Here is a 24,979-nt window from a genome sequence, read left to right on the forward strand (position 1 = left end):
TGATCCGGTGAAAAATCGCGAATACTTAAACAAGCTTTTCCATGGGTAATCGTTAGCATTATTGATAAGTTTTCTTTATCGGAGAACACAAATGAGTACATAACATGTACCTTACCTGAACACACAACGATCGAAGACGAATTATGAATTACGCGCCAAGGTCTTGAATGAAAAAAAGTGCGGGAAATTCAATTATTGGTAAGTGATTGGTTCACGATAGCACGTGATCTATCACGGGGTATTTTTCGCGGGAAGCACGGTGACAAAGAATAGTGGGAAACGGGGCAAGTTTGAACATGACTTAAGAATTAAGAAAACGTAATCATACATCGTCGCGTCTATGCTTGCTCCTGACTTGTGTACAGTTTGCGCCTTCGCTGTTCTCAACTAAATGTTTTAATTTTTGGTGCATACTCTCAACTAAATATCTTAAATTTTAGTGTACACTGAATCTACATGACATGGAAAGCGCCATAGATCGATCGACGTCAGTTTGTAGATAGCCTTAAAAAAGCCCGCTCCGCAGACCGGGTTCTAATTCCGAAGTCACCATCAACAAGGAGACATATTTCAGCTGGCAATCCTCTTTCTGGCTTGGTACTTTCCAGATCCGTTGCCCATCCCCGGGTACCCACGGGGATCTGAGGAAGAACCTCGCTCTCAGGGTTCTCTCACTTTTTCTTAGGGAGCCCACAAACATCAAGTCTGCTCACGCACGTTTCACCGTATTGCTGTGATGTTCAGACTTTTGCAGTGGCAAGTTAATTTTGTCTGTGCCTCAAAAATAAATTTCTCGTCATCAGTTTCTTGTACGGTATTTATTTGAAACTTTACGATGATAATTGCAGCCCATCGCTAAGCGAAAACGAGAAAAGTTTCTCCGTAACCTTCTTTTTCACCTGCACTTCTACGATCATTCTGATTCCCGTGTCTCCCGGTTGCCAACTGGACACCTGAATGTTATCAAATTGCTTTGACTTAACATCCAATACAGGGAACTAAATAAGCCCAATGCCTCGTCTTTTATTGTAGAAATGTTTAGATAACAGCAGATTTCGTATTTCTATAGTTTAAAAATTAGATTATAATTACTTCAGTGAAAATTATCATCTAAGCGCATTTAATGGACAAATCTAATCTTCGTGCGATTCAACACATTTATTTCACAAAAATTTCGAAAGTGCGTGAAAGGCACGTGTAACAATGCACATGAGCAATGTTCCTTCGCCCACACAGAGTTCTTACAGGCCTTTCAGTTAGTTCCTGCGGTTTACATGTGGTAAACTTAACCTAACGTTTGCACTTTAAAGAATTGAAGGGGATTCGAAACTCAGGCCTCCTAGGAAATGCCCGAACAAAATTAATCACGGACGAACAGGACGGAGCTTATAGTTCTCATTTAAAAAAAACAACAAACAAATAGAAAAACACCAACAACAACGATAAGTTTGCAGGTGGACAGCGAAAGGTCAGAATAGTTTGTGGATGCTTTTCGCATAAAAATTCTACAACTGCAACTTGCAAAAATTCGTTGGAACCCCTGGACCGACTTTTGTCATAAAAAAAATCCGAGATCTTTGTTACACAGACAGCGAAAGTTCAGAATAGATTTTATACACTTTTCGCATAAGGAATTGACAAAATTCTTCAACGCAAACTTTACAAACTCCTTAGGATGCCTGGCTTTGGTTGAGCAAAAAAAAAAAAAAGAGATCTATGCTGTATAGACAGCGTAAGTTCAAGATACTTATCGCATCCTTTCCAAATTCGGAATTGACAATATTCCTCAACAAAATATTATTTTCTCTGCTAAGACTTGCACAGTCCTCTTTTCTGTGCCCCACGACCGGCTTTTTCTTCAATGAGGCCATTTTTTTTTCTAACAGCTAAATGAGGAAGGAAGCTGTGGTCAGCTCTGCAAAGTTGCACTTGGTTTGCATTTTTCAATGGCAACTAAAAGATCACCCATTTCGATTGGCCGAAGATGTGGTTGGCCATTTTCATTCTGTACGCTGTCCCTGCGGTAAAAAAAGTAACAAAAAAAATTATAACTACAACAACAGAATGATCATAGGTTATTTTAAATCTGAGTGTAAACCAAAGTAGAAAGGTACCTAGAACTGAAAAATCATTCAATCTGTGCCTTCCACAATTAGAACATTCTAGAGATAGAAAATAATATTTTAAAAACAGGTGGTTAAATTATAATCACCTGTTTTTAATCCTATTTGCCCTTGTGTGTCGGCAATTGGTAACACAGACAAGGTTGGTACTCATGATTTTCTTTCCATTTTTAATACCGACATTTTCCATTTAAAAAAAACTGAGCAAAAAAAAAATGAAACTACAATGTACAAACAAAACACATGACTTACGACGATTGTGGGTTGTTCTTTTGTTTCACATAATCTCTCACACAAGACATAGCGGCAACTCGACCTAAAAAAATAAAAATACAATTAAATGAATTTTTAACTCATTTGTCAATATTTAGTGAATAGAGGACTATTTCTGTGTTTCCATAGCCTCATTCAAACACAAGAGTACCTAGTTCTTCTGTCAGTCATTTTTGTAAATAACCATAAAGTAGTGCAAATCAACCCTACTAACACTTGACTATCCCCCAGTGGGCAAGTCTATAATGGGGTCAGGGAGGAGGGAAGGGGTGACAGAGAACAGGTAAGGTGTATTATTTAATTCAGGACCATTACAAGAGGAGCCAGTGGACAAGATCTGAGTGAGACATGAGACCATAGGTCTTAGCCACATACATAGCACATATAAGAGCTTCTTTGCTTCCCGCATTGCTATCTTATTTCTTCTCCCCACCTCTAATGCCTCACCCTCAGTCATGTTTTGGACCTACCATTCTCCCTCAAGCTGAAGAATATAACATCTATCTAAATTTCCAGTTTCTAAAAACATTTCCTCCTCATTCTTGCAGACTAAGGCCATATCTCCCTCTCTTGAATAAGGCAAACCAATCAATTTCCTATCTAATACTAACTGTAGAACTTACATATTTCTTTCAAGCCACTCCCAGAGTATCCTTCCGTTAGTAAGGATAATTTGTCATAATTCACATCATCCTTAAGCTGAAAAATTAACAATGAATAATGTGACTAAAGAAAGTTCTTCATGTATGTCATAAGATAGGAATAAAAGTTCATGATTGTACACATGGCATAAGGAAATTCCCATGACTCAGCTTTTCTCCTTTCATATTCTTCTATCTTCCAATAGCTACATTCAGCCAAACAAATGCTTCACCAAAAACTTCAGTGACCCAGAAGAACTTTGGGAAGAGAAAGTGATGGAAGATATTGATCTAAACCTGTTGGTCTAAGCTACAAGTATGTCCAATCAAATTGTTCAAAAGATGTTACCAGCACTTAATATACAAGTCCAGCAGATAAGATTACCTTTTCTTTCTTGAGAATAATCTTTAATATATCTTTCCTCTGTTCTGCATCCTGAGAAGAGAACAAGTGTCATAAGTAAAAGTTTTTAACTTAAAGACAATATTCAAATTCTGCTTATGAAAGTACAGTAACAGTGAATGACTGACAGATTTGCTCCTTAAATTAATTTATAATGAAAATTTGAACAGCAATGCATAAATGTACTCAGACAAAATGAAACATATGTAAAACTCCAGCTTAATCCTACTTACTGGCAATCCAACACGAAAAGAACATGGCATCCTTCTCAAAATGGCTTTGTCAACATCTTGAGGTCTGTTAGTTGCACCCATGACAATAACTTGAGAGGTTGAATCAGTCATCAGTCCTGTAAAACACCCAAATTTGATTAAAATCAAACCTCCTCATACATCAAAAATTATTCAGACCAGGGATAAATTGTGTTAACAAATACTTAACCACATGTGACTACATCTGATCTTCATAACCTGATTAAGAGCAGCAGCAGGTAGTAAAAACATTATGGTCAACATGCACAATCAGAATATTTACTTTACACCTTACAAATGCTTCATCATCAAACCACTCATATCATCATGATTATTATCAACTGTATTGTAATATAAAATTGATTTCAGGTTAAATTTAACTTACTTTAATCCAATTTGTATTTCCTATGTCAGAGATTTGTACAAATAATCCCTAAACAAACAAAATACTAAGCAAACTGGGATGAACTCACTCTAACCTAAAATTTACTTTCAGCTTAAACCACCAAAACTCATAAGATAAAACATTTGAGCAAGATAAGAAAGTGGATGAGAAGTTTAGAGAAACAATTCTAATTAGATTGGATTGGGAATAACATGGTGAGCTCAAGATTACCATCCCACAGGCTCATAAACTGTGCCTTCATCATTGCTGTGGCCTCGTGATCACTCTTGTCACGCATCCTAAGAAAGGAGTCTGTTAAAAAAAAATCAAATTATGGCCAAATTAGAGGCAACAATCAAGTTTCCATGCACCAAGAAGAGAACAGACATTGCTCCAAGCAGCCACTCTTTGGCTCCCCAAAGGGGGTTATTCATTAATCAAACACTAATTTTTCAGAGCTGATATTAGAAGAAATATATGGCAGACAGTGAAGAGGATTACTAGTGAGATCTTGGGACTGAAAGGGTTTATAACTCAAGAGAATCTGAAGTTCAGTTTCATTAGTGATACAAAGAGAAACTTATGACTGTACTCTTTCATAGCTTTTCTTTAATACAAATCTCTTACATCATACCTATCTCATCAATAAATATAATACAAGGTTGTAGTTTGACAGCCTGCAAATAAAGCCAAGGAGTGTATTAATCAAAACATTTTCCTTATAATCATGTGATGACCATAAAAATAGTGTTCTCCTTTTTAGGCGGTAACCAGTAAAATTTACTGACTGGTAGAGACTCTAACCACCAGCAATTATCACCTAAAATTTCTTGAAATTCTTGAAAATTCAACAGATAAAAGGATTGCCCTTTTGACTACCAGTTTGAAATTTATCTTACCAGTCATGCTTAAAATAAGAGAGAACACTGAAAAATGCCATACAATTTCTTCAAGTCATACACAAAAAAGGGTCAGCTGTTGCTTAAATGTATACTTTTCAGTGGGGATGAACATCACAGGTTAATTTTTTGGGGGTTTTTGTTGAGAAATTTATGATAAGATTTTTCTGGTTTGAAAACCTTAAAAGCAAGAATAAAATATTTGAACAACAACCTATGCAAGTTAATATTACCCCTTTGAGGTCTCGTCTCTTCACTTAGCTAGCAACTGGGCTCAAGTATTATCAGAGGGTAAATTTTTGTCTTCTACTGCATTGTAAATTTCAGCTTGGTCAGTGAGCCAAGATGGCACTTTTTACAGAGGAAAGAACTGGAGGCAAGAATTTTCTCCAAGACTAAGCTTGTTCTTTTGACTGGTCCTATTGGAAAAACACCTAATTGCCTTACCAGTGAAAAGACAGCGGCAGCAAGTTTCTGTGATTCTCCATACCATTTGTCAGTCAAAGAGGACACTTGAAGGTTGATAAATCGACAACCTAAATTGAAACAAAACAATTCACTTTTAATTGATAAAAAACATTTTCAAAATACCTCATCTGCATGGATAACTACGTTACTCTGTAATCAAGGTTATTCAGACATTTTTAATTAAATCACAATATATTAATTAGAAATAAAGTTTAGTGTCTTACCTGCTTCTTTTGCAGTTGCCTTGGCTATCATTGTTTTTCCACATCCTGGAGGACCATGTAATAAAACACCTACACAAAGAGAGAAGAAAGCGCCCTTTAGTTTGAGTTTCCCTTAAATGTAATGTCTACAAAACAGTTTCCTACCTTGAAGAGTACAAGGTGAAAAAAAAATTTTCTTAGCAAACACAATTACATGAAAATCATTGCTTTCATTTTACAACTAATAATAGATCACTTTCCATAGACACTTTATATACTAACACAGTGCCTTTTCCATACCTTTAGGAGCACTAAGAAGAGAAGAATTTTTGAAAATATCCTTTTGTTGTATTGGGAAAATAACTGATTCCTGTATGTAAATAAAATTGATACATAACACAACAGGTGAAGGATTGAAAAAACCTTTTTTGAGTGTACACAATAAATTGTTATTAGTTAATTAAGATTGTAAGAAAGCAGTGAAAGCAATGAAACAAAAAGAAACCATTTCAGACAAGACAATAGCAAAAGTCATTTGACAATACATTACTGATTAGAATGGTTACAATGTTGCTTAAACTTTTCACTTCTGTAGTTACTAAGCATATACTTCCTAGAATATATTAAAGACATTTTCAGTCAGGAAGGTGAGGATAAGAAAGAATAACAACGACAGAATGTAACAAGACCAATGTTTCAACACTCCTTAAAGTTGCTCAAAAAACTTTTCAGACTTTGGGGCATATTTTTGCCAAACCTAAGGATCCTGTCACAAAAGAAAAATGAACCAACACTATATATTCTATTCCGTGCAATGACTATGATAACAAGTATATGGGACAGACCAAATGTCAGTTTGGTACACATTTGAAAGAGCATCAAAAAGCGGTCTTCTTTTGCAAAAAAGAAAATTCAGCTTTATCGCAGCACACATGTCTAACCAACCATACAATTGGGTGCAATAAGTCTAAAATTATCACCACTAATCGGCATTACCACTAGCGCCTTTGTTTGGAAGCCTGGCATATCAACTCTGCTCATGCTCCTTTAAATTGTAATGATGGTGGCTTACTTCCCAATGCCTATTTACACCTTGTCAGAAAAAGGGGCAGCTAATTAGTGAGCGTATAAAAGGACCTCTTGTTGTAGCATTTAGATCACCCCTGATGAGGATGCTAGACAGGAGTGTCGAAACATTGGGTCTAGGAATTGTAACTTCTTGGTTACATTCATTAAATCTTTAAACCAGAGTAGTATCAAACCATTTCTGATTGTCCACTTGGTTGCCATGTGAACTTTAATATATAGTATTGTTTAATTCCACTCCAACTCCTTAGACTAAAGTTAAGAGAAAAGAATTGCAAGACAAGGAAAGACATTGTCTTTCAAATAATAGAAATGAAAGGGTTAAACCAGTAAGATAACATGTACAAGAATAATAATATACTGAAAAGGGTCGTCCAATCACTAACACCAAACCATTGTTCTTACCTTGATTTCCTCAATCGTTTCGTGAAGACCTCCAATGTCCTTCCACGTGATTGGTAGAATTAAAGGATCCACAATATCTGCTGCTACTGTGAGTTCATATTCACTTAACTATAGCAAATAGGAAATGCAATAATGATGTTATCACCTCTGGTTATAAAACTAAGGACATTTTTTTGTCACAGTAACAAGTCTATCACTGATTTCAAGAGTATCACTTACACCAACTTAACGTGACATGAAAATATGAACCATCAATTAAAAAATAATAATAATAACAACTCTCAAAAATATATAATTCAAAATTGTAGAATAAGTTCATTTTTTATAAAAGTTCTCAAAAATGTATCTAAACAGACACTGTGTGACTAAAGGTGAAACAAACCTGTCAGACAATGTTACCATTTTGTAGCAAAATAGGTGAAAGTTTGTCATACATGTACAAGGTTGATATTGATTAACATTACCTTTACCCCTTCAATACCAATTTTCTTTAAGAGCTTTTGAGCCTGAAAGAAAATAGTTTTTAAGTCAAGAGAAAATTTACAAAATATAGCTACAATGTACATGTACCTTGTCTTAGTGCAGCATATTTGCATTTTTCACATGAAAAGGGTCTCTCCATACAAAATGTCACATCAATGTGAGATACATTCTAATATGGACTGTATACCTTGGTGATGAACAACTGTCTTATATAGATAGAGGATAATTTTTTTGTAATTTTTTATTCCAAGATATCACATAAAAAGTAGAAAAAACTTTTGCACATGTTATCCACTTCAATCTTTCAGAAGTATATTTTATGCCACAACAAGAGGTGACTTGAAATTATTATTCTCCCAATAATGATATAAATTCTCATTAAGAGTAAAAGTCAAGATAAATAACTCTGGAAGATGGCAATTGATGAGAGATGAGAGCTAATAAGTACATATAGACTCAAGTGAGTTAGGTAGAGGGATCTTACACCAGTAGGTGAATCAAACTCTTGTATGTTGTCTCATTCCTGAGACAGAGATCCTGAAACGATGGTTACTGATAAGAGAAGCAGAGGGCTCAATGAAAAAGGTGGCATGAAAACTGGTCAGAACTCAATTTTATTACCTTAACCAAGCCACCCAAGGCCATGAAGTCTATGAGAGTTGAGTCATGTGAGTTAGCATTCTGCTGCGAGCGGAAATGGTGCTTTATGATAGTGCACACCGCAGATTACAAGCCTGAGCTCATCAGGACCGGCCTTAAAGTACACGTGGTTGTAAAGTTATTTTCTAAACTTAATTGATCGCTGTTTCCCAGAAGCTAGAAATCTAACCCAGGTGCATGAATTCGCTAGAAATTATTCCCAATATAATACAATCGACATGAAATCTTGCCATCAATAAATGAAAGACAAATTCCGAATCAAACGCTACGGTCACAAATTTTACACTAATTCGAGCACACATTTCATCACTTCAAAACAAAAGTATATCTACCGCCGGGTTCCTTGAATAAACCTTTGAAAAATCGATAACAACACTGATATTTACCGGCATTTAAGTGAACAATCATTACCTGCTTTTGCGCAGCTAAGCGGTTTTTTTTCGTGGGATCCATGGCGTCCATTAACCATTTAACACCGTAATACGTTACAGCACCAAGAATAAATGCTTGTATAACTGTAGCTAAGTACCTTGCTCGATTATCAGGCATAGTAAACTAAAAGTGAAAGTAAAAACTCAATACTACCTGTGAATCTCTTATGAATTTTTGTAAACTCCCTCGTTTGTCACAATGCAGCGGATTCCCTTCAAAGAGTATGCGCAGTATGTTTGCTTCAGTGCAACGCATCATGGTCTCGTCCTCTTCTATTTCTCTGTGATCAACACAGGTTTGTGTTAGGAGATTTGTGTCACAATCTTCTCAATCTCGCCCGAAACTTTGAATCATCGGTGTCTATCACATAATAAAATGATATCTTCATTATTCATGAACAGCACTATGCTGTTATTTTTCTTTTGATTTCCATAGTATGGCTCCAAGAAAGGGTCAAAAACAACAAGGTGGAGAACAGAACATCTCTCTTGGTCCTCAGGTACATGTTGTGTTCCAGAACACTTGGAGTTTTGTTTGGGATAAATTTTTTGAGCCATTTCTGTAGTCTTAAATTTTTTGAACGTTTGAATTTCAGGCCAGTGAAGGTGAAGATGTCTTCGCTGTAGCACACATCTTCGCTTCGTTCAACGATACTTTCGTGCACATTACTGATCTGTCTGGAAAGTGAGTCGTCTTTTCCGTTTGATCAAGTTTCTTCTTTCCAACCTGTTGTGGGACTTTTTTGCCATTTTTATCGTTGTTTTTATTTTTTCTCTTCCATTTGAATTGTTGAAGGAACATCGGTGATATCTGAAATGCAAGTAATAACTTATAAAAATAGTTTTATCGACGCACTTCGTTTTACACATTCAACCTGAGAGGCAGGTGGTGATGTTTATGAAATACGCTGATCACCAGATATAATTAGAAGGCTTTAAGCTTGCATTTCAGTAGAGCTAACAGAATAATAAAGCTACAGTCAAATTAATTCAATACGACTTCACTTGAGGCCTTCTTAGTTTAACCTGTAACCCTTTCACTCCTACAAGTGACCAAGACAGAATTTCTCCTTACAATATCAATACAATATCAAGCAGGTAGGTGATGAGAATAGAGAAAAATGTCAATCATGGGATTACTAGTTGATCCAATACCAAATTCTCTGAACCAACGTCATAAGAATTGTATGGCAGATAGTAAGGAGAATTACTAATAAGATCCTGGGAGTGAAAGGGTTAACTCCCAAGATCTGATTGTTAATTCTCCCATCCAGCTGCTATATATTTCCTTGTGAATTAGTTACTAGTGATGTTGGATCAAGACAACAACTTCTACTCACTAAGTTTGAATATTCTCATCACCTGTTTGCTGGATGATGTATAGATATTATATGGAGAAATAACTTGTTAATCACTTTTGGGAGAAAAAGGGTCAAGCACTGAGCTTTTAGCTAGGGAGGAATATAAAATCTGAAGCATCATTCAAGTTTAATTTCCATGACTCAGCAAATGAGCTTATATGAGGGTGTTTTTTTTTTTCCCACAGGCAATACTTTTGAATAAATCATGATATACCCCCTTACTCTATTAAGTTTGCAAATTGTAGATGTTAAAAATAGTTATTGTTTTTTATCAGAGAAACAGTTGTTAGAGTAACAGGAGGAATGAAAGTTAAGGCTGATCGTGATGAGGTAAGTATTGCATTGTATTCTTGTCTCCTGAAAGTGAAGGTTAGATCTTACACTTTGGACGAGATGACCTTAGTGAGTTGAATGCAGGCAATGATGTCTTTAATATACGCTGATGTCCAGTGATAAGAAACATGCTCTGAGCTTGCTTCATTCATGGTACATTTTGTTAGATGTTCTGTATGTGTGTGTGTGTATATATATATATATATATATATATATATAACGACTTTATTTAAATAATAACATATAACATATTATTATTAAAAAAAAGGGTTATAGAAGGGAGGAACTTAATCCTCATTGTAAACTATACCCCAGAGATAAAAATTTAATACTATGCAATATACATACACACACTGAAACATTTTACAAACAGGCATTTATCTATATAAATATAAAATCTAAGTAAAGAAGACATATCTAAGGCTGTGCTCTAGGAAAAATTTCAGGGTGCCCTTCGGGCACCTAGCCATGACAAGTAGGTCACCCAGCCTTCCAGGTTGGTCTCCCAAATTGATTAATTAATTAATTAATAATTAATTGATTAATTAATAATCCATGATGTTTTGAAAGAGTAGCGTTGTATACTTCTTACAGTTCCAGGGAATCTGCAGAATTGCCAAACAGTTTCATCTTTAATCTCTCTTGTTTAATATTCACTTCACTGGGCACAGGCGGCGAAGCGAGTTACTATGTTTAGCAGTCACATATTCTATTTTGGTGAACTTGTGATATCATGAAATCCTGTTATAAATTAACCACATACATGTTAAAACCGCTAAGAAATTTCTTTGAAGACCACTAAAATAGGTTTCGAAACAAAAGGGTTCTTATATTAAAGTTTCATAATCGTCAAATTTTGATCGAATGATTACAATTGCGAGTAAGTTGCCAAATATGATGCTGATAAACATCTTGCATGCCACAGACGAAGCTAATTAAATAAACACAAATTTGCATAAAGGACAGTTTCGTTTTATTAATCATGCGCTCCACTATTAAAACTGTTGAAACACAAAAATTAAATATAAGCATCAACCACTTCAATAGAAAAATTAGATCTTCAACACATGCTTGTGCAAAAATTGTGCAGTTTCTCACGGGCAAGGAAAAAAGAATTTTTCGTGCTAAATCATATGAAACAATATTACATCACACATGCGACAACTTTGAGCGTGAACAATTCTTGTTGTTGTCCTGCCAAATATTTTTTAGTTCTGCAAATGTCATCAAATTAGCAAATAAAATTATAAAATGTTAGTTACAATCAGAGGCTCACTTTATTGCGTCGTTCAATGGACAAGAAACCTGGGCCATGTACTATATTAATAAACCGGAAGAGAAACCACCAAAGCAAAACAAGACCCATGACCTAACTTAATATTTAACCTAAATGTACAGATCACACGGGCTATTGATTGCACTGCGCTTTCAGCACTTTTGCTTTTCGGGCTAACGGGAGCCAGGGAGCACGATGGAGTTTCTTTTTGTTTCGTTCCATTCCGTTTCTATACGTTTGCTGGTTTCATTTCAGGTTTTCACACAAGCCGAAATCTATGCACCCGGACGGGCGACCGCTTTTCTTTTGCAGTCACCCAAGTTGCCTGCCACTAGAGCACAGCCTTGATATCTAAGATAAAAATTTTGTTTAAAATTATAATTAAATGATGTACAATACATAGAATAATTTAATTTTGTAATTATAGGCCTTGTTAAGTAATGTTGATTTAAGAGCTTTCTTAAAAGCATTCATTGAGTCAAGTTCAACTACTGATGACGGTAAACTGTTCCATGTGTCGATATATCTGTGCCAAAAAGAGTACTTAAAGAGTACTTCTGTACAAGTGAGTATCTAAAATCTGGGACTCAAACCGCTTGAAAAATGTTGTAATGATACAGCTGTTCAGAATCTGATAAGTGTAGTGTTTTTGTGCTGTATTTTTTTTATTTTTTTTTGTGAAGATTCTTGTTAAGGAGAATCTTCTCTCCTGATTGTTGTTATTATTGTATTTCTTTTTCAATGAATAGTTGCCCTTTTCAATGGAGCAATTCTATTTAAACAGTGACATAGTTATGCTTAAATATAGTGCCATAGGGTAACTATCTGCTTACAGAAATTTTTGAGTCCTAGATTTAGGATTTCCATACCTGTTATTCCATGTAACTAAACACTTTTTTTATGTTGCTTACATGGCAGTCAAAGTAATTGAGTCCCCTGGGCTGATTTATTTACTCAATGTATATCATCTGTTTCAGGCTTCCCCTTATGCTGCAATGTTGGCCGCGCAAGATGTGGCTGCTAGGTGCAAAGAGATTGGTATTACTGCTCTGCACATTAAGCTTAGGGCAACTGGAGGCAACAGGTTTGTGTGTTTCCTAGGTTATATCAAGCTATTATTTTGCAGTATGGTATTTGCAGTTTTGATATTTACCTTTTGATATTGGCCTTTACCCAAATCTCTTAACAGTCCCCGTTGGGACAAGAAAATAATGCCTTGGGGATTTTGAAACCAAGAAAGTCATGTATAGAATGTTTCATGGAAACTCTATCTATATGGTATTTACACACAAGTTGGTAGTATTGGAAATTGAATGAATGAGTGCAGCTAACAAGTGAGATTTCTGATACAAACTGATAAGTGCGTAAATACCATACGGACAGACTTTCCATGGTGTATCGTATTTATTATATACATACAGAGATTCAATTCTTGTTTAATGACAATTTATTGTTTGGCAGATTCAAGGCAAAATCTCATAAATTGAAAGATGTTAACCATAAAAATTGCCTTTTCATCAGAAACAATGCAACACTACTGACAGCAAGTGAAAAATAACAAAATACTTCACTATGCTTGAAACAAAGCATCTTCAACTTGAGGGTTCATAATCTTCTCTGTCTTTTTGTTGATCCAAGCAAATGAACTTCTTGAGATGTATGCTAAATTTTCAGTTTTCTCCTGTTGCAATAATTATTTGAACAGTTTCAAAGCTTGCTGCTTTGTTTTATCCTTTTTTCCCTTTTTTTCCTCCTTCTGCTTGCTTTGTATTCTGCATTATGTTCCACAGAGGAGTATTTGTCATCTTAGCCCAGATAGCGGATTATTGATAATATTCTGAACAGCTGAAAAATTAAATGATGCCAGTCTAAATGGAATTAGAATCACCTTGATATGTTTCATACATGAAAAACATGAAATGTGGCTCCTGATTAAACATATTGATGAGTAGCACAGTCACATAGCCATTTGCTGTAACATAGTTCAAAAATAACTATTTTTTTATTTTTTCACTTTTTATCACTTTTTATCACTTTTTGACTTTAATTTTGATCAAAATGTACATTGTAATCAATATCTGTAAATATTTTTATTATTTTGCATTAATAACACTAATTTTGGTATTACCCACAATCCCTTGTGGGCGTGGCACATTTTTGGTTTTTCATAAAATCTTAAGAAAATCAATGTAAAAATGGAAAAAAAGAGGTTTTGTAATCATTAGTTCACATTGAAGCAATGATTTCCTCATTTTCTTTTAAAGGGAGTTTGTAAATAGACTTTCGTCCTCTCTTTCTGACTGGTAGGTCACCGCAAATGTGACGGACAGTAGCAGCATGTACAAACGCTTTCCGTTTTTCGTCAATTGTGAAGGTCATGTCATGAATGTTCTCCCTTATGTAAAAGTGCCCCTTAAGAACTCTGTCTCCTCTGTAATAATGACACTGATAGTCATCTGTGACATTACTGTCAAGTTCTTCAACTCCATCAGAAGTGACCTGAAGGAGATAGAAGTCGTAGACAGGATCATCTTCAGCGGCTATCGCAACTGTACTTCCCTTGCTGGCCAGGTCAGCTATGTAGGAAGCAGTATCATGGTCTAAAATTGGTGCTTCAGTTGCCTGTCGAGTGGTTGCCACATCACCCTCTCTGGTTAGCTCCACCAGCTTCCATTCATCAAGCCATGCCTTGTTAGTGCAATTCTCCTCATCATTCACAATGCAACTGATGCAGTAACATGAGCAAATCATACTGCCTGTTGCTTTTGTCATAAACTACAAACGGCTTTTAACAATGCTTTGGACAATTTCCGCCTTCTTTCGGGGTGTGGAAGGGAGTGTCTTCTTGACTTTATCTATAGCACGTTTTTTCGACGTCCGGTTTGCGAAACCTGGAGAATCCACGCTATTATTAAATTCTTGTGCTTCTGTTCGCTTCTTTTCACGGTATTTTCTAACTCTTTCTCTTGTTTGCTGCCTTGTCTTTTCTCTTTTTTCTTGTGCTGCGATACGGGAAGCTTTTCTGTGCTCCGTTGTTTTTTGTTGGCGTTTGTTTTTTTCGGCAATGCTTCGTGTGTGCGGCCGAATTGATTTCTCGGCTTGCAATTTCTTTCGCCGTTCTTTAACTTGAGCAATCTTTTTTGCCTTGTTTTGTTGATAATAGGCCTTGTCCCTTTCTCTTTTTGCCGCTGCTTTTCTTTCTTGCGCCGCCTTCTTTCGCGAAATACCTGAATTTAGATTGGACTCTTTTGTTTCCATCTCCAGCGGTTGAATTCCCTCAGTGTTGAAAATCGCGTAAAACATTTCACTGTTATGCAATAATCTGCCCCTGCAAACTCTGTATGGACTCCCATGTTATTGTCTGTATAAACAAACCTTGTGCTTTCAAAGAGAAGCTGCGAAGGAGCGGATTTCGTGAAAGTTTTGGTGGTGTTTTTCGCCATATTCCTTCGTCACTTTCCTTCGTTACGGTTCATGAACACGGAAACAATGGCGGAAATTGTTTCTGCGTCGACCAAACGTAAATTTCTAGCGTTAGATCTAACGAAATGGGTTGAAACGTTCTGTAAATTTAGCTTAATACAAGCCCATTCCAGGAGAGGTGAGCTTGTTTACTCAACTTAACAAGAATCGCGTCTGACAACGGATCTACTGGTGGATATGTGATGGAATTAAGCTCAATATGGCCGTTACGAAATGTGTTTCTGCGCGTTTTATTTTGATCTGGAAAACATTCTACTTGACGATTCAACTTCAGCGTTGGTTTGTAAATATTATGATGTATGCCCATTACATTTTTGTTATTAGTTTGTTGCTTAAACAGTCGAAATTATCATTATTGCTAGTTTTGCACACTATGGTTGTTTTAATAGTTGCGAGCGTTTCATTGTTCAGTGATAAAAACAGACGTTTATAACTTGCGTTAGAATAAACCATTCCTGTTGCAAATCATACTGCCTGTTGCTTTTGTCATAAACTACTAACGGCCAAAAAATAGTGGCCCCATATGCGTTCCACATTGAGATATTTCATTTTTTTCCTTCCGTCTGATACATTTCATGTTACGCGTTACACCCAGAAATTCACGCATTTTCAGGAAATATTTATTTTTTACAATTTTCACTTTGTCGCAAACCTTGTTTTCTTTACACCAAAATGAAGTAGGATAACTAAGCTTATATTGTGGAAAGTGTGAGATTTAGAGGTTAAACCTTCCCGAAGATATTCGTTAGCAAAAGCACTTGAGTCCAAAATGGCGGCGTGACTGTGCTACTCATCATTGTTTTCCTCACACTTAAATGAAAGCTGTACTTTGACCAGCTTTTGTACAAAATTTTATTTTGCCCCTTTTCATTGTGTAAATCTCCATAAGTAAATAATAAATAACCATGATGTATGTATGACTCTTGCTTCTATTTCAGAACAAAGACTCCTGGCCCTGGTGCCCAGTCTGCTCTGCGAGCTCTTGCTCGTTCCGGAATGAAGATCGGACGTATTGGTAAGATACAAAGCACTTTTACTGCTGTTCTCCATAATTTCCTTACTAGTGGGTTGACTAGATTTGTCTTTTTATGCCTGATTCATGAGTGGTGACACTAGAAAATTTGGCCTAAACACAATGGCAAGTATGTGTAGATGTGACCCAATTGTCTATTTGACCTGTGGTGATATACCCATTTAAGGAAAAAAAAAGAGGTTTTTTTTGTTGTAGTTGCTGCATACTACTATATGCCCAAGTGGTTTCAGCTGTGCCCTTTTGCAAACTTCTTCTTTAAAAAAACTCCGCTTATACACTTCCGCAAGGCTGTGCTCTAAGGAAAATTTCAGGGAGCCCTTCGGGCTCCCAAGCGTTTTAGCTTGGGTGCCCAGGCCTAAAAGATGGTCGCCCAAATCAAAATTTCGGGGAGCCCTTCGGGATCCCAAACATTTTAGCTGAGGTGCCCGGGCCTCCTAGTTGGTCGCCCAAATTAATAAATCAGTCAGTTAATTATTAAAAAATTAAACAAACTGTTTTCGTAACGAGTCAAATAGAACTATGTGCATTTATTTATTGTTTTTATGTTCATGAAACATCGTATCCTTTGACCTCCTGAAAACCTATCATCACTTATAGTCAAATAATTATTTAATTCACACTTACAGAAGCAGTGCAAAACTATTTTTTGGAAAATGAATAGTATACATATACCAAAGATAATCTGAGAGTTTATACCCGTTTCTAAAACAATCACAAAAAAAACGTATCTTTTCTTTTTTATACATCGTGTTTTACTGGAAAAACAATCTTAAGTTATGTTTTTGCCTCGCAGACACGGCAGTAAAAAGCCGGCTAAAATATTAAATTAGCATAGAAGAGCGTCTCCCGTGTTTATTCAGCGATTTATTAATCGCCGACCGTACTTTACGCCTATCAGAGCAGAAGTAACAACTTCTTTTGAAAAACTAGCTGATGAGCCATCCCAATTTAAAGGAAAAATTTTAATGCTATTGGAAAAGCCGTTAAAATCGAAAACTGTGCAGCTAGTCAAGTTCAAAGTCAAGGATTATGCTACATGTGAATTCACGTGGAACGACCTTTGAACATCAACGCGCGCCCGATGGAACAACATTTTCTTTTAAAAGAACGACTCCCGTGTTCATTTAGCGATTTATTAATCGTCGACCGTACTTTACGCCTGTCAGAGCAGAAGTAACAATTGCTTTTCAAAAACTAACTAACGAGCCATCCTAATTTAAAGGAAAAATTATAATACTATTTGGAAAAGCGGTTAAAATCGAAAACTGTGCAGCTTGTCACTATCAAAGTCGATGATTATGTTACACGTAAATTCACGTGGAACGACCTTTGAATATCAACGCGCGCCCGATTGAACAACATTTTCTTTTTTTTTTTTTGACTGTAAATCAAGAAACCAACACCAGCCAGTCGCCCGGCCGGGCGACCAAGAAAATATTTTCAGTCGCCCGAGGCCAAATGTTAGTCGCCTCAGGCGACCGGGCGCCGTTAGAGCACAGCCTTGCTTCCGTGTATGCCTTTCTCCAGCAAAAAAAAAAATAACATGTTAGAGTGGAGGTCCAAAGCAGGGTTGTAATAAAACCTCAAACCTGCCAGAGTTTATATAGGTATTTTTCCCTTTGCTACCAAAATCTGCTGTTAACATAAACCTCCCACTGCATTTTCCTTTTTATCCCCTTTCCTAATTCTAAAAAGGCTCGTGTTGTCCAAAACTTAAGTATATATGTTTTTGTTTAACAGAGGATGTTACTCCAATACCTTCAGACAGTACAAGGAGAAAGGGTGGTCGCCGTGGACGACGTCTGTAAATTTGCGCCTGTGACAAGCGGTGAAATAAAAAATAACAACTCTAGAGACAAGTGCTTGTGTCCTTTTTGAAAACATTCTTCCTCTATTAGAGATGTTCATCGGGAAGTAACCCTTCCCCTCTAACCCAAAGGCTTGAAAGGATCGAAGACACGGCTCAATGAGCAGCCAGTCTCCGAGATTGATTAAAGATCGGGCTCAGAATTAAAACGAAAAAGTAAATGGCTGAAGTTGGGGCTGTCAGGAAAGTCTTCGAGGCAAAAGCGACTAGACTACTACTGCTTAATCCCCGTTTTCATCAGCATAAAGTGACTTAATGTTATTTCCGCGAGATCTGTGTTTCGTATGCTGAAAGAATATCTTGTCTTGTCTCTCCACACGGTTGATTGAAAACGATTAAAAGGAAGATTAATTTGGCTTTATCAATTGAGTTGACCTCGTAGAGAGTTTCTTAAGCTAATGTTACGAGTTTTAGCCCTTCGTCAGGGCGACAGAAGGCTAGTGCTCGAAACGTCGGTTTTAGAAAATCCTTACGGTGACAAATTTACATTATGAACTCGGTTGATAAAACCAACTTATATTGTAATATCACTACGGTTAAGAACTTTAGGATAAATGCACTCTACACCTCCCGGCTTTCATTGGGTGTAACACTTGCAAAATTAAGAAATATTGAAGGAGTTCTCACTGTGCGAATGACTTGAATTATCTCTTAAACTCGCTCCAGACCTCGCTCCAGACCTCGCTCCAGTTCTCGCGCGCTCCAGTACAAGTTTTAAAAATGGGCGCTGTCGTAGTGACTCGAGGTATCGCGAACACATTAATTGCTTGAAAAACTCAGTGAAATTTCTCTTTTTTTCGAAGTGAAAAGAGCGTCAGAAATTACTTAGGGTTGTGCGGGGTTAAGGGAAGTGAACGACGTCGTGTACAGAGCGATAGATTAGTGGAGGGTTCCTTAGTTACTCTTCCACGGTGGGCAGTCGATAAAAACGAGAGGATCCAGTTTAGTAACATAAATCGATGAATGTCGACAATGAAAGTCAGCTCTGAGCTGTCAATTAATATTTACCGATTTGGAAAAATCATCATCGATTTTAAGCAGTCAGGACGATAACGCTGAGGAAAACGTCGATTAAAAAATGAATTTCTATTTTTAGTTAGAATTTTGCAGACGGTTGCATGTGATTGGCGTCTCTTTCGGCGTCACTCAGCGTTTAGTTTCAAATGGAAATTAAACTTATTTGCCGTCGCAGTTTCAGTTTGTAGAGGAAGCAAACTTTGATTTCACGTTGATGTTTTGCAGGGGATGTCTAAGAAATGTACTCAGTCTTAAAAACGCATATGCTGAGCTTTCGTTTTTCCCATTTGTTCTTTTGTTTTGCTACGTCCTTACCGGTGTCCTTTCCGATGGGAGAAATGGATGGTCAAAAGAAGCCCATCAAAACTCGAAAAACTGGTTAAAATCTATCTCAAAACCAAAAACCGAGAATGAAATTCGATCGAAAATATCAAAAGTAATCGTAGAAATGAGGACGAAACCAAGTTCTTAGTCTGAACATGGAAAACCAAATCTCCAAAAATGGGAAACCGCATTTGATAAGAAAACCTAAGATTCCGAGTTTTTTTCAGTTTTTTTCCAGAAGAAAAACCTAGAAAAAGAAATATTCGATGAGTTCGAATGTCCCGGCTCTTCCTCGCAGCTGCTAGAAATAACTTTCCACAGCTGTGTTTATTGCAAACTTCAGAGCGTTTTTTTTTTAATTTGACAATAGATCAATATAAATTTATTGGCCCTACAGATGGCCTTTAGAATCGGCAGAAGGACGGCAAGGCCTTCCCCGCGCAGAAAAGATAAAGAAAAATTCAGAGTTTTAGAAGATAGAAAGGAAAGGCCGAAACTTTTGGTCACTCCACGGCCGAAAAGTTCCTCAGTTTCGTCGAGGAAGACGCGATCTTTGGTTAGAATATATTAATCTTCCACAGCGATAGTGTACTAACGTGCGCGAACAAAGTTTGATGTTTGGGGGAAATTTTTCAGCGGAGTTGAGGTTAGTTACAGATATTTAACTTTTTTCCGTTTGGTAAAACAAATTTTGACTGCTATAAAAAGGAACTAAATTCGCTGAACTGTGACAGGCTAAGACCAGCGAAATTGAGGACAGCAATTCGAGCATTGTAAGGAAGTTTATCTGCCATCAAGCCATACTGCCTGCGAGTCGTTATTTCCCTTTTCAAGTAAGTTGTTTTTATCGCTTCTGCCTAAGTTAGAGTTTTTATTAAGCCTGATAAGATGAGCGGTAAATGCTAAAACTTCTAATAATTGGCAAAATCTTTTGGATTAAAGCTCAGATCGCAGACAGTAAACAGAATCGTCATGAACTGCAAATTTCTCTTTTCAACTCCTCTCTTCATAGGCCAGTCTTAATTAACAAATAGAGAAGCCTTGGCTGTGCTCTGTTCTGTTATAAAGCTCGCAGGAAGCGGCTAGAGCACGAAAGAAGTGTAGGGAGAAACACTCGACTACGTCTCGTGTTTCTCCCCACTTCTTGAGTGCTCTAGCCGCTTCCCAAGTGCTTTATAACAGAACAGAGCACAGCCAAGGCTTCTCTATTTGTTTTATAATAAAGAATCCATTAAATTCCCCGAGCATTACTTTCAATTTTCAAAACAAACTTTATTTCCAAAGCGAACAACAGTGTCGTCAGCATGCTCTATACTCTCATAAAGCACGCTACAATAGCCAATCAGAATCCCTGTTAGAATGGTTCAAATAATCTGATTGGCTGTACAAGACTAAAGCTGTCAAAAGTGTCAAACCATCAAAGTTCACCTTAAGCGATAGTTTACAAACTAAATAGTTCGGCAGGTCGAATTTAACACTTTTGCCTGAAGTTTTTAAGTCTCTAATACAGAATCTTGAAGTGAAATGTTCAGTGAACTTCAGCCGAATTATGGCTCATAAAAACACGCGAGTTTTTTTCACATGACAAGGTAGAAAACAAACTGTTCAGGGCGAGTGTTTTTTGAATGAACGACAGCCGAATTCACCGGAACATGAAGATCGCTCGGGATGACAGCGCCGCAAAACTCGGCTGCAGTGACAGATGTGACTTTCCACTCAACGCATCGGAAAGGATATCAGAGCAAGCTCTTATTTTTTCACTCGAAGGGCGGCCGATGTAGTTTCTGAGGCTTGCTGTGATGACCGGAGATCGCCATGATGAGCGAGCCGCGATGGACTTCAGCATGATCATATTCGCTCAGACACCGTCATGATTAGAATGAATTTTAACAGTTATGCCAGTTTGGTTATATTTTTCATCATTTCTGTTTTGTTCTGTTTTGTTTTTGAACACTGAACTTTATATACTATATGAGTGTTAGCTGTGTTTGATTTTTATTTCCGTACGTAAGCTTGCAATCTAACTGAGCGTGAAAATCTTTAAAACCTCGAATGTCTATTTTGTTTTTCCTTTGAGGATTTTCGTATCTGCTCACGTTTTAATAACGTAAATTAGTACAATTTGGCAGATGGCGTGACAGCTTTAGCTCAGTTCTATGCTCTATACTCTCATAGAGCACGCTCTTTCAACCAATGACAGCGCGCGTTATATCCGAACTTTATTATAAATTACGTTTAACACTAGTACAATAATATAGAAACAAAAATGAGCAACGAAGTTACGGCTGCACGACTTCAATTGTCGACCTACAATTGGTTTTCCGATCAGTCAGGAGCTTTCCGCTTAGCTACGACAGCTGAGTCCCTAAGCTTACCAATAACAAAGTGACCTTTATACGACGGTAAGTGCAAAAAGTTAAGCCGGAACAGTAGACCATTTCTTGCCATAACATCATGCTTAGAAACAATTCAATTTTGACCCAACTCTCTTTTCGGTGGGAACCTGAGTTTTTATATCTTAAACAGATGTCCCTTTAATTTTAAAGTCATAATATCAAATGACATAGCTCCTTTGACTCTGATCACGACACGTGAAAATGATCGACAGCATACAGTTTTTCGACGCACTGCTCAGAGTGGGTGTGATACAAATTTGACAAACTTGGCTTCTGACCATCAACGTTGTCCTACTCAGAAAACCATTCTTGTAACACGATCGTGCATGAGCGTAATTGTCTATGTCTGAAACATGACCGACCATAGGCGTGCTAAGAATACTTACCTCTTCCGGGGATCGAGAAGTTAATCAGTAAAAGGTTCTTTTTTTCATTTTCTCGGTACAGAAATCTAGACAAGGGTAATTTATCACACGATACCAAGAATGAATAACCAAATATAACAAATGATACAAAATGGCAAAATGAAACTGATCAAGAAAGCTCAGATTATATTTCCACCTTTTATGTACCGCCCATACGTAATTTCATTTTCCATGAGCGTTTGGCACAATGTCAATGAGGAACTGGTAATTTTTCACGCCCTTTAGAGCAAGCACAAGGTACTGAGTAGGAGAGTAAACAAGTGACAGCATTATAAACAGATGGTGTAACTACAGACAGGTATGTAAAAGGAAGATGTTTTTATTTGTCTGTGGCGTCGGACAAAGAAAAAGGTTCCCTTCGAGGAGATATGAATGTCAGACTTTGCGCTGACTGTTAACCTACAGAGAACTTATTTGTGAGTCAGGCCACGTATTAGGTTGAATGTATAGGTTGTTATTAGTACAGTGACACTACGGTGAATCTGACGCTAGCTTTCTTTGTGACCTCAAGGGTATATAGTCTAAGAGGTTCTTTTAGTCTAGATCAGTTTTGATTGTTTTGTTTCTCCTGAATTTCGAACATTACTGTGTCTCTTGCAATTTAATGCAAACGGCATTATTTTTTCATAACGATATTCATTTGCTCTATCACAGTCGATGTTACATCGGACCTCAAAGTCATTATGTAATGATACACTTGAATATCAAATGCACTTGATACACTTGGTCAAACTGGATGCACATCATAGAATTTCTTTTGTGTTACCGCTAAAGGATATGATTGGTAGAAAGAAGCCAACTTTTCAAGAACAAAACTCAGTGATGTTCGACTTGACTTCTCTGCTTTCACATTATCGTAGCTAGCCCATTCTTAGATGTCAGATAGAAACAAGAGGATATAATCTCATCTCTTGAGATGAATAATAAAACTAATACAGCGATCTGTTAATAGTATCTGTATTTTCTGCATCTCCGGGTCGCTCATGAACACCATCATCAAAGAAACTTAGTCGCTTGAAAAGTACGTTGACGTTTTGTTAAATCTAAAGCAAAAGTTAAAAAAATGGACGGGAAAAACACATGGGTTTCCGTTATTTCGAGTATTCATACGACACTCTCCGCTTTGAGAAGGCATTTTCTACGATAGGAAGATTGATAAAGTTGCCAACCACATCCTGCTCCCTAAGTGGGGCAAGCCTCGAGGCACAAGCATAATATCGAGCCAAACACGAATAGTTGTGACATATTTTGCCAAAATCACCGCAACCTTAGATGTCTTTTGTGGTCATTTGTGAAGATTCTTGATTCGAAATAAACCTGTTATCTTACTAGTTCTATTTACATTTGCAAGTTCTTAATTAAAGCAGCTCTTGTCAAGTATTAACGAAAGGCCTAAGTCGTTTTCTAAGTCGCTGAGAGCATGTTAAATACACAAGTATTGACTTTTGGTTTACGCTCCAGAGTGAAATCGAGTCGCAGCCTTGGATATCTTTTGTAGTCAGCTGAGAGGATACTTGATTCAAAATAAACTTTCTATCTTTCCGATTCTATTTACATTTTCGAGTTCTTGTATTAGCTCTTCTCAAGTGTTTATGTAAACCTAAGCCGTTATGTGAGTCGTTGAAAGCATGTCAAATACACAAGTATTGACTTTCGGTTTTCGGTCCGATAGGAAATCATGTCTGAAAGATCGCACATTCTGCTCCTAAGCTAAATGAAATGACATGCCCATCAAACGTTCCACATGGTTCAGGAGTGAACACTTAACGGTTCTCTTCGGCTTCTTTAATTGCGGAAGTCGCACCAAATCCGCGGTAAGCGTTCCCTAAATCTTCTTCTGTGCCATAAAAGTCTCTAAGACCGTAATCTCTCCAACGATGAGCCAACCTTCATCTGTCGACTGATTCGATTTGTCTGTGCGATGCATGATGATCGCATTTTCAACTGCGGTCTTTGGCTTAATATCGATCGAGTTCTTGACTACAAAACTTTTCATGCCGGCTTCCTGATTCATGTGTTAAATTTGGACTCGACCGGTACACTAAAAAATGTATATTTTGGATATGAAGGGAGAAACTACCCGTATCTCTGAAGTTCTTTTGCTCGGAAACTATTTATATTTCAGACTTTGTCTTGGTTGATCTTCACGAAGGTCCATTGCAAGGTAAAATCAATAGATTATAATCTCTTGCTAAGCTAGAATAAGAAAAATGGTCATTTTTGAGCTCGGTTTAGGAATAAGAAATATTCTCGATTTTTTCATGGGCACTGGACAAAGGTAAAATTCTAGTCTCCAAGGAGGAATTGATATTTAGATCTGTGGCTTTCGCGCTCCGATGCTTTTATGATCTGCAATGTTGAAAACGTCGAGCGTGTCAATTGAATAAAGAGGATGGTAAGTTTTGAGAAGTTGATTTTCAAATCACAAATGTTTTTCTCGTTTTTGTCATGTGTCTGGGAAAGAAACGAAGAACATCTCAGGTTCCCTTGTCACTGCTCTTGTCGCAGAAATGAGATCACGATATGATTTTATTCATTTTCATCTTTTTTCTTTTCAACCTTTGTAAAATAACAACATTTGCGCGACAATATCATTACCCAAAATCCAACCTACGTAGGAGCAGACATGGGGTTTAATAGCTGAAGTACTTCCGTCATCCTATCATTATCTCCTGGATGTATGAACCCCTCTCAGCAATACAGGAACAGGTCAATTTTCCTCCTATATTTCCTTTTTTGTATATAAACAGCCA

General features: G+C 36.9%; 2 protein-coding genes and 1 pseudogene across 2 annotated transcripts; 1 reads left to right on the forward strand and 2 right to left on the reverse strand.

Annotated features, from left to right (window-relative positions):
• Positions 1–1,139: 1,139 nt before the first annotated feature.
• Positions 1,140–8,898, reverse strand: LOC131799402 (outer mitochondrial transmembrane helix translocase). The gene is made up of 13 exons (XM_059117128.2): positions 8,692–8,898; positions 7,602–7,643; positions 7,138–7,245; positions 5,947–6,016; positions 5,668–5,736; positions 5,423–5,511; positions 4,711–4,753; positions 4,308–4,388; positions 3,674–3,789; positions 3,423–3,473; positions 3,020–3,095; positions 2,376–2,439; positions 1,140–2,018 (listed from the first exon to the last, which is right to left on the reverse strand). The coding sequence occupies exons 1-13, from the start codon at positions 8,827–8,829 to the stop codon at positions 1,910–1,912; spliced, it is 1,056 nt and encodes a 351-aa protein (XP_058973111.2). The 5' UTR covers positions 8,830–8,898; the 3' UTR covers positions 1,140–1,909.
• A 54-nt stretch (positions 8,899–8,952) lies between these two features.
• Positions 8,953–18,056, forward strand: LOC136279808 (small ribosomal subunit protein uS11). The gene is made up of 7 exons (XM_066164083.1): positions 8,953–9,007; positions 9,148–9,211; positions 9,308–9,396; positions 10,348–10,402; positions 12,659–12,765; positions 16,103–16,179; positions 17,938–18,056. The coding sequence occupies exons 2-7, from the start codon at positions 9,149–9,151 to the stop codon at positions 18,003–18,005; spliced, it is 459 nt and encodes a 152-aa protein (XP_066020180.1). The 5' UTR covers positions 8,953–9,007; position 9,148; the 3' UTR covers positions 18,006–18,056.
• On the reverse strand, positions 13,482–15,464 carry LOC131798922 (uncharacterized; annotated as a pseudogene).
• Positions 18,057–24,979: the final 6,923 nt, after the last annotated feature.

The sequence above is a fragment of the Pocillopora verrucosa genome, chromosome 3, assembly GCF_036669915.1.
Source record: "Pocillopora verrucosa isolate sample1 chromosome 3, ASM3666991v2, whole genome shotgun sequence".
In the NCBI taxonomy this organism is placed as follows: domain Eukaryota; kingdom Metazoa; phylum Cnidaria; class Anthozoa; order Scleractinia; family Pocilloporidae; genus Pocillopora; species Pocillopora verrucosa.

What these genes read in the sequence shown, in the direction of transcription:
- LOC136279808 (XM_066164083.1), top strand. Translation starts at nt 9,149, where the DNA reads ATGGCTCCAAGAAAGGGTCAAAAACAACAAGGTGGAGAACAGAACATC. An exon ending in ATTACTGATCTGTCTGGAAA is followed by an intron (nt 9,397 to 10,347) that starts GTGAGTCGTCTT and finishes GTTTTTTATCAG; the next exon opens with AGAAACAGTTGTTAGAGTAA. An exon ending in AGGGCAACTGGAGGCAACAG is followed by an intron (nt 12,766 to 16,102) that starts GTTTGTGTGTTT and finishes CTTCTATTTCAG; the next exon opens with AACAAAGACTCCTGGCCCTG.
- LOC131799402 (XM_059117128.2), bottom strand. Translation starts at nt 8,829, where the DNA reads ATGCCTGATAATCGAGCAAGGTACTTAGCTACAGTTATACAAGCATTT. An exon ending in TTGGTATTGAAGGGGTAAAG is followed by an intron (nt 7,246 to 7,601) that starts GTAATGTTAATC and finishes TATTTGCTATAG; the next exon opens with TTAAGTGAATATGAACTCAC. An exon ending in GTTTATGAGCCTGTGGGATG is followed by an intron (nt 3,790 to 4,307) that starts GTAATCTTGAGC and finishes GGTGTTTTACAG; the next exon opens with GACTGATGACTGATTCAACC.